This window comes from Uloborus diversus, chromosome 1 (assembly GCF_026930045.1).
Source record: "Uloborus diversus isolate 005 chromosome 1, Udiv.v.3.1, whole genome shotgun sequence".
Taxonomy (NCBI): Eukaryota; Metazoa; Arthropoda; class Arachnida; order Araneae; family Uloboridae; genus Uloborus; species Uloborus diversus.
The window spans coordinates 107566788-107577143 of NC_072731.1; the positions used below are offsets into that span (position 1 = coordinate 107566788).

Genomic DNA, 10356 nt, shown 5'->3' on the forward strand with positions numbered 1-10356 from the left:
TGGAAACCCTTTATATTATGATCAAAAATTGACAAAAAATTTAAATTCCTACGTAAAGTTAGAATTAAGAATATTAAAAACGCAACACATTGAATAGATATTTCAAGATTGAACGGTTTGTAACTTTTGAACGTATAAAGGTTTTTTAGGGTAAAAGTGGGATAGACGCCAAACCTTTTGTAGAAATTAGTTAAAAAAATAAAAATGCAATATAAATCACAATCCTTTATGTTTTATTTTAAAGTTACACTATTATTAAGTACTAGTGGCACCCGCACGGCTTTGCCCGTAGTAGAAACTTAAAAGGTCTTTTGTTTCGCCTGTATATTTACAATTAATGTATGGTTAATTCCTCGCCAATTGGCTTGCACATGTTACGGTTCCACGTTATGATAACTTGATATTTACTCGTCCATCTTGTGATAATTTTGATCGGGAAAATGTTCTTTAAATTGGAATAGAAAGAGAACAAAATCGAATTTTTGAAAAATCGCTTCAAGGTGCTCACCCCCATGCTACAAACTAACTTTGTACCAAATTTCATGAAAATAGGCAGAACGGTTTAGGCGCTTTGCGCGTCACATAGATCCAGATATCCAGACAGACAGAGAGACTTACAGCTTTATTATTAATAACTAGTGGCGCCCGCACGGCTTTGCCCGTAGTAGAAAATTAAAACGTTTTTTGGCTCGCCTGTATATTTACAATTCATGTATGATGAATTTCTGGCCAATTGGATTGCCCATGTTACGGTTCCACGTTATGATAACTTGGTAATTTACTCGTCCATCTTATGATAATTTTACTCAGGAAAATGTTCTTAAAATTGGACTAAAAAAAGATTCCAGACATCCAGACAGAGACTTTCAGCTTTATTATTGGTTAAGATTTAAACTACCATTAACGAGCTTTAGACTTCAAAATAAATGAAAAATAAAAATTCTATGTTGACAACAGGCTATCTTTCTCATAACCTGTGGGAGAGACGCCGTATAGTGTGGGAGAGATGCCATATATGTTATCATTCCTTGTTTTTTTAAATCCTTTTAGGGGATAATTTAACAGCCGGAATTATTAGGAGCGTTCATTGTTTTGTTCCTAATTTTTTTTTTCTGTATATGCTCCCAACATTTTGCGCTCACATTGTTATCTTGGATTGGTATGGATGCTAAGACAGAAGATGAAGACTTGAAGTCTGCGCTACCTAATTTGAGGTTTGTAGCTACTTCTTTAATTAGATTGACATTAGAAGTCTTCTTACAACGGTTTTCTGGAGAAGTCAAAACACAAGAATTTTGTTATTGCTTCACTGTCGAGCTAGGTAGTTTTGGGATTGAACACGATTTCTCAAGAATCTATTTAGGGGTTTCTTTACTAATGGATGTTTGTAAAATACCTGAAGGATCTAGTCCACACTTTTTAGTATTGCCAGTCATGAGACGCCTACTCATGGTACGAATCGGTATTCTAAATATTTTTTGTGCTTCAATAGCCTGAATTCAGTTCTCTTCACTCCACTGCCTCTGATTACCGTACGCTTTCTTACATATCGTCTAGACATTCTTAAAACATACTAAGAAAAAACATTCCTTCATTTACACTTTTGAAAATATTGGCATATCTCCTCACATTGTGAGAGAGATGCCACATAACTATGAAGTACGTAAATATTAACATTTTTTGCAAAATGTAGTTGAAATTAGTTAACAACAAGCTAAATCAAACATTAAAGCCAGTACTTAGCATACGGTGTCTTTGTTTTACATTTAACATTTAGTGAAACCGCAGCGACTCAAAATTTTCGTCGAAAAATGCTCGCAATGAAATATCGAATCACACTCGAGCTCAGTCGAACAAGAACTGACACGTTAAGAAGCAAACGTCTATGAGTAAATAAAAACTGAGAAATATAGCCATATCTTTCTTAATCACTGAATTTTCGAAGAATGGCGTCTCACCTCATATGGCATCGCTCCTACTTTTACTCAAAAAATAATGTTAAATATAATATAAGGTTCATTCAAAGCAATTTCTAGTATTAAAACTTAAAAATTTGATTTTTGATTTAAATTTTGAATTTAATATTTTTGAACTGGATTCAAATCGCATTTTAAGAATTTGTATACTTAATGCGGTCAACTACATATTCATAACTGAGGCCGTGTGCACAACCCACGATGCCATTGTGGAAAAACTTTTATGTTTTTTAAAATGGCAACAGTATTAGCCAAGCAGTTTGGTGTATATATACTCAGTGAATTCATGTTCAAGGGCTTATGTTGCTTATGTTAGTTCTGTTATGATTTTAATTTATGTTCATAATTTTCATTTAGTTCATAATTTTTCTTCAATAAAATGTTTTAAGTTAATTGGTTTCATGTATCTGTTATAACCGCGTGGCAGAAGAGAGTTAGAAGTTGTTTCGCGACATCATTTTTGGTGCATCAGGCCGCGAAGTCGTGAAAGGTGGAAATTGTGAGAGTTGTGTTTGAAGTTGCTTGTGGAAGTTGTTGGAAATTTTGTGGCACGTGCAAAGGTTGTGAGTGGTTTTTCATTTCTATTTTGACTGAAGTTTGTGTTATTTCTACTGTGTTGTTGTGAACTGAACTGTTGTTGAATAGTAGGAAATTTAAATCGTGAATTGAGAATTATAGAAATTGTGCTTTTATATACGTTAGTTGGTAATTGAAGTAAATAAGGATTGAAATGGCAGATATTGAAAAGTTAAAAGTTAAAAGAGCAGCTATTAGAATGACGACAACTAAACTAATTAAAAAAATAGATGACTTTTTGGTGAAGATTCAAACTTGCAGCGAGGATAATGATACTAAGTCGAGTATTTTGAAAGAGTTTCATGAGCAATTACTTGAGAAAGAAAAAAGTCTGAAATTTGTGAATTTGGATATTGAAGCGTATTTACCGCTAGATGAAATTGAAAAGGATTGTACTACTTCCGAAGAATATTCGGAAAATATAGTACTTTGGAAGGAACGAATAAAAAATAAAATAGAACTTTTAGAGACTAAAACTAACAATTCCAGTTCAGTTAATTCCTCAGAATTAAATGTTCAGAATGTTAGGACTGTAAAATTGCCTCGATTAAACATTAAAACTTACTATGGGGATCCAGTGGGATATTTGGAGTTTATGAATCAGTTTAATGATGCAATTGATAAAAATACAAATTTAAGCAAAATTGACAAGTTTAGTTATTTAAAGACATTTTTGGGAGGTGCTGCAGCAAATTGCATTAAAGGTTTTACTTTATCAGAAGAAAATTACGATTCGGCTATTGAATTACTAAAAAAGCGTTTTGGTAATACACATACTTTGATTCAGTTACACATGAATAATTTATTGAAAATTCCTGCTGTGTATAATTCAAGGGATTTAAATAGGTTGCGAATTTTTATTGATAAAGTGGAAGTTCAAATTAGAAATTTGAAAAGTTTAGGCATTGAAATAGATTCATACTGTAATTTGTTAACACCAATCATACTTGATCGTGTTCCTAGAGATCTTGTTTTGGAATTCAATAGAAAATATTCGGAAGGGTATAAATTTCAGGACGTTCTTACTTTCTTAGAAAGTGAAATTCAATCGCGTGAACGTGCATTACTTGTGCAATTAATGTCGGAATCGTTTAAAACTGGTTCAGAAAATTCGGATAAGAATGATTGTAAAAATGGGTCAAGTAACAGTAAGAGTTATAAAAACTATGCTGCAACAGCAAATTATGTGGCTAGTACAAAAAAGCATTGTGTATTTTGTAATAGTCCAGATCATGAGTTTTGTGAGTATAAAACTATCAAAGATCGTAGAAATAAGTTAAAAATGAAAACCGTTGCTTTAAATGTTTCTCGAAAAATCATTATAGTCGCATGTGCAGGTTAAAAGTTGAATGCAAATTTTGTAAAAGTAAATTTCACAGTTACGTTTTATGTGAAAATGCTAAGAATAAACCTTTAAGTAATGACAAAGTTAATGAACAAAATAACTCTGTTGTGACGCAATGTAATTCGTCGGCTTTAAAATCAAATATTTTATTGCTTACATGTTCAGTGATTGCAAGTGCAGGTAAAGATTCAAATTCTGTAGAAATTGCTCGAGTACTTTTAGATAACGGTTCTGAAAGATCTTGGATCACAAAATCTTTAGCAAGTCGTTTAAAATTAAATATAGTTAGAAGGGAAAGGCTTTCAGTTTATTCTTTCGGTTCGGTAAAAACATCGGAAAGAATTTATGAGGTTGCAAAACTTAAACTATCAAATAGAAATAATTCTGAATCATCAATTGAAATTGAAGTTTTAGTAACGCAAACAATAACTTCAGCATCCTTAGCGGTACCTAATGTCAACGTTCAAAATGCATTGCAACAGAAAGGCTTGTTCCTTGCAGATATGTGTAATAGTGAAAATGAAATTGAAGTTTTAATTGGAGGGGATGTGTTTTGGGGTATAATTTGCGATTCAAAAGTGTTCAAAATAAATGAAACATTAAGTTGCGTACCAACGATGTTTGGGTTAGCTATTCAGGGGGTCCAACAAAATTGCAATTCAAGCTTCGTAGGAGTTTTGGCTACGGATTGCGTAATTGCAAAGGATGTTCAGGTTCTTTGGGATCTTGATGTTTTAGGTATCACAGATAAGGAAGAATTAACTTTAACAGATAAGCGTATAATAGATAGATTTCAATCAAATTTAAAATTCATTCAGGGTAGATATGAAACACGATTGCTATGGAAATTTTCCCCGATTGAGTTAGGGAATAACTTTTGTAATGCAAAGAAAAGATTTGATGAATTGCAAATAATTCTTCGGAAGGATGAATGGTTGGCTAAAGAATATAATAAAATTATTGAGGAACAAGAACGGCTAGGTATAGTTCAGGAATGTATTAGAACTGAAAACGAATACCTTATGCCACATCGTAATGTTGTTAGGATTGATAAGGATACGACTAAAGTGAGACTCGTTTTTAATTGTAGTTCAAAATTAAAGCAAAATATTTCGTTAAATGATGCGTTAGAATGTGGTCCAAATTTAAACGCTAACATTCTTGATATTATGTTAAACTTTAGGAAGTTTAAAATTGCATTCAATGCAGACATTGAAAAGGCTTTCCTTATGATTAGTATTGCAAAAAATGATCGTAACTATTTGAAATTTATTTGGGCTTCAGATAACTCTGAGGGATATAAAATTATGCAAATGAATCGATTACCATTCGGTTGTACAATGTCAAATTTTGTTCTCAGTGCTACAATTAAAACTCACATAAAAAAATATGAAGATAATAGGCGTACAACTGTTGAAATGTTGAAAAGTTCTTTGTACGTCGATGATTTGTATTTTGGAGCTGAAAGCGTGAAAGAAGCATTTCAGTTGTCGTCTGATGCCGTATCAGTTTTGAAAGATGGGGGTTTCAACTTAAGAAAGCTCAGATCTAATTCAGTTGAATTGGAATCTTTATGGGTTGACCAGGGTCTAAGTACTAGTGAGTGCTTGGAAAATTGTCAGTTAATGGTGTTGGGGTTGAATTGGAATACTAAGGAGGACAGTTTGTCATTAGATGTAAAATCTTCGTTGAGTAATTTATCTTCGTTGAAAAATACTAAGCGTTGTGTGCTGCAGACAGCCGCAATGATATTTGATCCAATGGGTTTTTTGTCTCCTTTTGTTGTAAGAATTAGATGTTTAATGCAAGATATTTGGAAAATAGGTGCAGATTGGGATGATGAATTGCCAGAGAATTTGACTTTGAAGTGGAGGAAGTGGTATGGGGAGATTAAAGATTTAGATTCATTAACGGTAGAAAGATACTTCTTTTTAAATGTGAGGGACCTTAGGGATTCTGTTGAAATACATATATTTTCGGACGCGTCATTAGTGGCTTATGGTGCGGTTGCATACTTTAGGTATAGTAATAAGAAGGGTGAAGTTTCGACGTCCTTTATAATGTCAAAAGTCAGAGTGGCACCGTTGAAAAAATTAACGCTTCCGAGACTGGAATTGTTAGGAGTGTTAGTGGCTGCAAAATTGTGCAAATATTTGTCTGGTTTATTTAATAATTTGTCTGATAGAGTAATATTATGGAGGGATTCAGAAATCTGTCTGTGTTGGATTAGAGGTTCATTTAGGGAGTGGAAACAATTTGTTGCAAATCGTATTTGTCTTATTCAAGATTTGACTTCGCCTAGTATGTGGAAATTTTGTCCAGGTTTAATGAATCCAGCAGATAAACTGACAAGAGGTGAATCATTGAGTTTGTTGAAAAATGACAGCGTGTGGTGGCGCGGACCAAAGTGGTTGGCTAGTCCTAGTGATGAGTGGCCGTTGCAGAAACAATACTGTTCGAATGACGCGGCGAAAGTTGAACTTTTGAAAGTTAGTGTTAACACGGTTGTTTCATCGTACAGTCCTGTATTAAAAGTTAACGACTTTAGTAATTTCAAAAAATTACTGAGAGTGACTGCATGGGTGTTGAGATTTATTTCGAAGTCCAGAAAATTATCAATTGAAAAGGGTCCACTGAGTGCTATAGAATTACAAGAAGCTGAAGCGATGTGGATAAAAACTGTGCAGTGGGAAGTGTTCCGCGAGGAAATTCAAAGGCTTCAAAAGAATCAGCAGATTAGTAAATCTTCTAAGATTTATTCCTTATCTCCATATCTGGACGAGACTGGTGTTCTTAGGGTAAGAGGACGTCTAAAAGAGGCTCCATTGACTGAAAATGAAAAACATCCAGTTTTACTTCCGAAATCGAAATTTGCGGAATTGGTGATTTTTCATGAACATTTTCGTGTCTTTCATTCGGGTGTATCATCAACTTTAGCTCAAGTGCGTAAAAAATTCTGGATACCGAAAGGAAGACAGACCGTGAAAAGAGTTATTTCTACTTGTTTAATCTGCAAAAAATATTCGTTAAAACCAGCTAAGCAGTTAACTGGTCAATTACCCTTGGAACGTATTGCTGAAAGTCCACCGTTTACTAATGTGGGAACTGACTTTAGTGGTGCAATAACTGTTAAATCGAAATTAAACAGTTGTGAGAAAGTGTACATTGTATTATTTACATGTGCTGTAACTAGAGCGGTTCATATTGAAGTGGTGCAAGATATGTCCGTAAAAAGTTTTATCTTAGCTTTGAGACGTTTCCTAGCAAGAAGAGGAAATACAAAAATATTTTCTGATAATGCAAAGACTTTCCGTTCATCTTGTGAAATACTGAAATCTTTTCGTAAAATAATAAAGCATCCAGAGCTGCAGAATTTTGTAGCGTCGGAAAACATCATTTGGAAATTTATTCCAGAACGTTCTCCATGGTGGGGAGGTTTCTGGGAACGATTGATGAAAAGTATTAAAGACCCGCTGAGAAAAATACTCGGTAGAGCTCTATTGACATTAGAAGAGCTTGCTACCATCCTTACAGAAATTGAGTTTATTTTGAATAATAGACCAATTACCTATGAGTTCAATGATTTAAATGAACCAATTGCATTAACACCTTCATGTTTTTTATTTCCAGGAAAGGACAAGATTAACTTTCCAAATTATTTCCTTGAGGTATTTGACAAAAACTCTAACCAAAAGACTTTACAGAAACGTAAATTGTTCCAGACTCGTTTAATCAAGCAAATTTGGTCTCAATGGAAAGAACAGTATTTATTGCAATTGAGAAGTGCTCATAATTTTTTAGATCCTCACTCCCAACAGAACTTAAAAATTGGAGATGTAGTGCTTGTTGAAGGACCTTTGAAAAATAAGTTACTGTGGGACATGGGTGTGATCGATAAAGTTCTCATAGGAAGAGATGGCAATGTACGTGCATGCATAGTCCGCACGTCTAAAGGTTGCTTAAGAAGAGCAATTCAACTACTCTATCCATTCGAAGTGACTGTTTTGTAATGAAATGTATTGTTTATTGAATGTTTAAATTAGTTTAATTTCAGACTGAAGTATGTTGATTGTTAATTTAAGTGATGATTGAAATGTCTAATTTAGTTTAAATTGATAGATCTGTTTAATTTATATTCTTAAGTTTTAGTGTACTCATTAAAGAGTACAGGTGGGGAGTATGTGGAAAAACTTTTATGTTTTTTAAAATGGCAACAGTATTAGCCAAGCAGTTTGGTGTATATATACTCAGTGAATTCATGTTCAAGGGCTTATGTTGCTTATGTTCGTTCTGTTATGATTTTAATTTATGTTCGTTCATTTAGTTCATAATTTTTCTTCAATAAAATGTTTTAAGTTACAGTCAAACCCCGATTTAGTGCCTACCCTTTTAAGCGCCAATCCCGTTTTACCGCCATAATTGTGTCTAAACAAATCTTCCATATAGGAGTTTTAATGTAATTTATCCGTTAAAGCGCCAACTCGATACAACGCCAGCCAAATGCCAACCCCAGAAAAATATTTTTTCCAAATTCTCTAACTTTCTTTACACAAAGGTGATCATTGTACTACTGCATTTCTTCCTTGTTATCTACGTGTATAATCCGCCTTACCATTGAGTGTGTCCAGGGAAAAACACCCCATGGAGAGTTCGCCAACAATAAACTTGTGGTTTACCAAGAAACGCGTTCAGTGATTGAACAGGAATAGGGGTCAATTGCTTTGTTAATGTGATCCTCTCACACACCCTTTTCAAAGCTTTAAATGGGTTCTACTATCAGTTTCGGGGGCAAGGGATGCCCTTCTGTTTTGAATACACCTGCCGATTATGCTTCCCATCATAGTAAGAAGAAAAAGTTGTTTTCCTCGGGCTTTAGGAAAGATAAACTTACTGCCTGCTTTGAATAGGATTAGTAAAAGACTCAGTTCTTTCATCTACAATACTTACTATGCTCATAGAATTCAATTGGTCAACACTCCACTCAGGTTTGTGATCTTAAGGAAGTTGTTACTCAGAAAAAATTTAGTTTATTGAGGTTGAGTTGATATAGAATTGGGAAATTAAGCCTGTTTCTTCAGTTTATGTCTGACATTGCTTATACGATGTCAAAAAGAAGTAATCTCTCCATTTCTGAGAAGCAAAAAATTTGTGAATACAAACAGAGCTGTCCAAATACCTCACAGCAAAGCATTTCAAGTCATTTTTCTATAATGTGGAAAAAACCCATCAGCCGACGATGTATTGGAGACATCTTATGCCATAAAGAAAGATGGTTTAATGTTGATGATGCACGAATGGATGCAATACGAATGAAATCTGCTAAACATGAGAAGTTGGAAGATGCTTTATACACTTGGATTATGCAGATGACTGCCAAAAATGCTACAATAACAGGGGATACAATCAGAGAACATGCTAAAATTTTTGGGCAGCAAATGAATATTACTGATTTTGAACATAGCAACGGTTGGCTGAATAGATTTAAAAAACGTCGTGGTCTTTCTCAACACATAAGATCTGGTGAAACTGCCAACGTTGATCCAACTATTGCGACAAAGGGCAGGGAAAAATTACGAGCCATAATTTCCCAATATGCTGTTGCTGATGTCTACAACATGGATGAGAGTGGACTTTTTTATCGTTTGCAACCAGATAAAATATTATCAAATGGAGCCGTTAAAGGATGTAAAAAAGCAAAAGACCGGGTATCACTTGTATTTTGCACAAATGTAGATGGTTCGGATAAGAGAACTGTATCGGTTATAGGTAAAGCAGCAAAGCCTAGATGCTTTAAAAATTTCAATCCCGCTTTGTACGTCGATTACGATAGTCATCCGAAAAGCATGGATGACTGCCATTTTATTTCAAAAATGGTTGAAATCGTTTAATGATGAAATGAAGAGGAAAAAGCGGCATATTCTGCTCATAATGGATAACGCACCTTGCCATAAATCAACTGCGATGAGCAATATACGGATTGAATTTTTGCCCCCTGATTGCACAGGTGTCCTTCAACCCTTGGATGCAGGAATAATCAAGTCTTTCAAAGCGCATTATCGGAAATCATGTCAGACACATTGTCGAGCGCATCAAAAATAATATTTTTTCTCTTATTTCTTTAAAAGAAGCAATTCACTTCATAAAAAAAGCATGGGATGAAGTTACACCAGATACTATTCTAAATTGTTGGAGACACACAGGTTTAGTAGATGGCGAAAAACGTAGTGTTCAAAATCATGTCGAAATGCAGGAAATACAGGATAGCATCGACGAATTAACTGTTTTGGAACATCCACTTACAGCAAATGAATTCATTGATGCTGATAAATCTGCATCAACTTTCGAAGATATGACTCATGAGGACATTATTGAACTAACAGCACCAGATTCAAATTCTGATTTGTCTGAAGAAGAAACTATTGAACATGAAGATGAGAATATCAACTCTGAGGTTGCAAA

At 34.2% G+C, this 10356-nt stretch overlaps 2 protein-coding genes across 2 annotated transcripts; both read left to right on the forward strand.

The window, feature by feature from the left end:
* Window positions 1–2706: 2706 nt before the first annotated feature.
* LOC129234242 (uncharacterized) lies at window positions 2707–7907 on the forward strand. Its single transcript, XM_054868220.1, has 2 exons — window positions 2707–3316; window positions 4063–7907. The coding sequence occupies exons 1-2, from the start codon at window positions 2707–2709 to the stop codon at window positions 7905–7907; spliced, it is 4455 nt and encodes a 1484-aa protein (XP_054724195.1).
* Window positions 7908–8999: 1092 nt separating this feature from the next.
* On the forward strand, window positions 9000–9785 carry LOC129234248 (uncharacterized). The gene has a single exon (XM_054868232.1). It carries the CDS (start codon window positions 9000–9002, stop codon window positions 9783–9785), a length of 786 nt encoding a protein of 261 aa, XP_054724207.1.
* The last annotated feature ends 571 nt before the right edge of the window (window positions 9786–10356 follow it).

Coding starts and splice junctions, on each gene's coding strand:
- LOC129234248 (XM_054868232.1), top strand. CDS start 9,000: ATGTCAAAAAGAAGTAATCTCTCCATTTCTGAGAAGCAAAAAATTTGT.
- LOC129234242 (XM_054868220.1), top strand. CDS start 2,707: ATGGCAGATATTGAAAAGTTAAAAGTTAAAAGAGCAGCTATTAGAATG. Junction 3,317..4,062: donor ATTACTAAAAAAGCGTTTTG/GTAATACACATA, acceptor TTACATGTTCAG/TGATTGCAAGTGCAGGTAAA.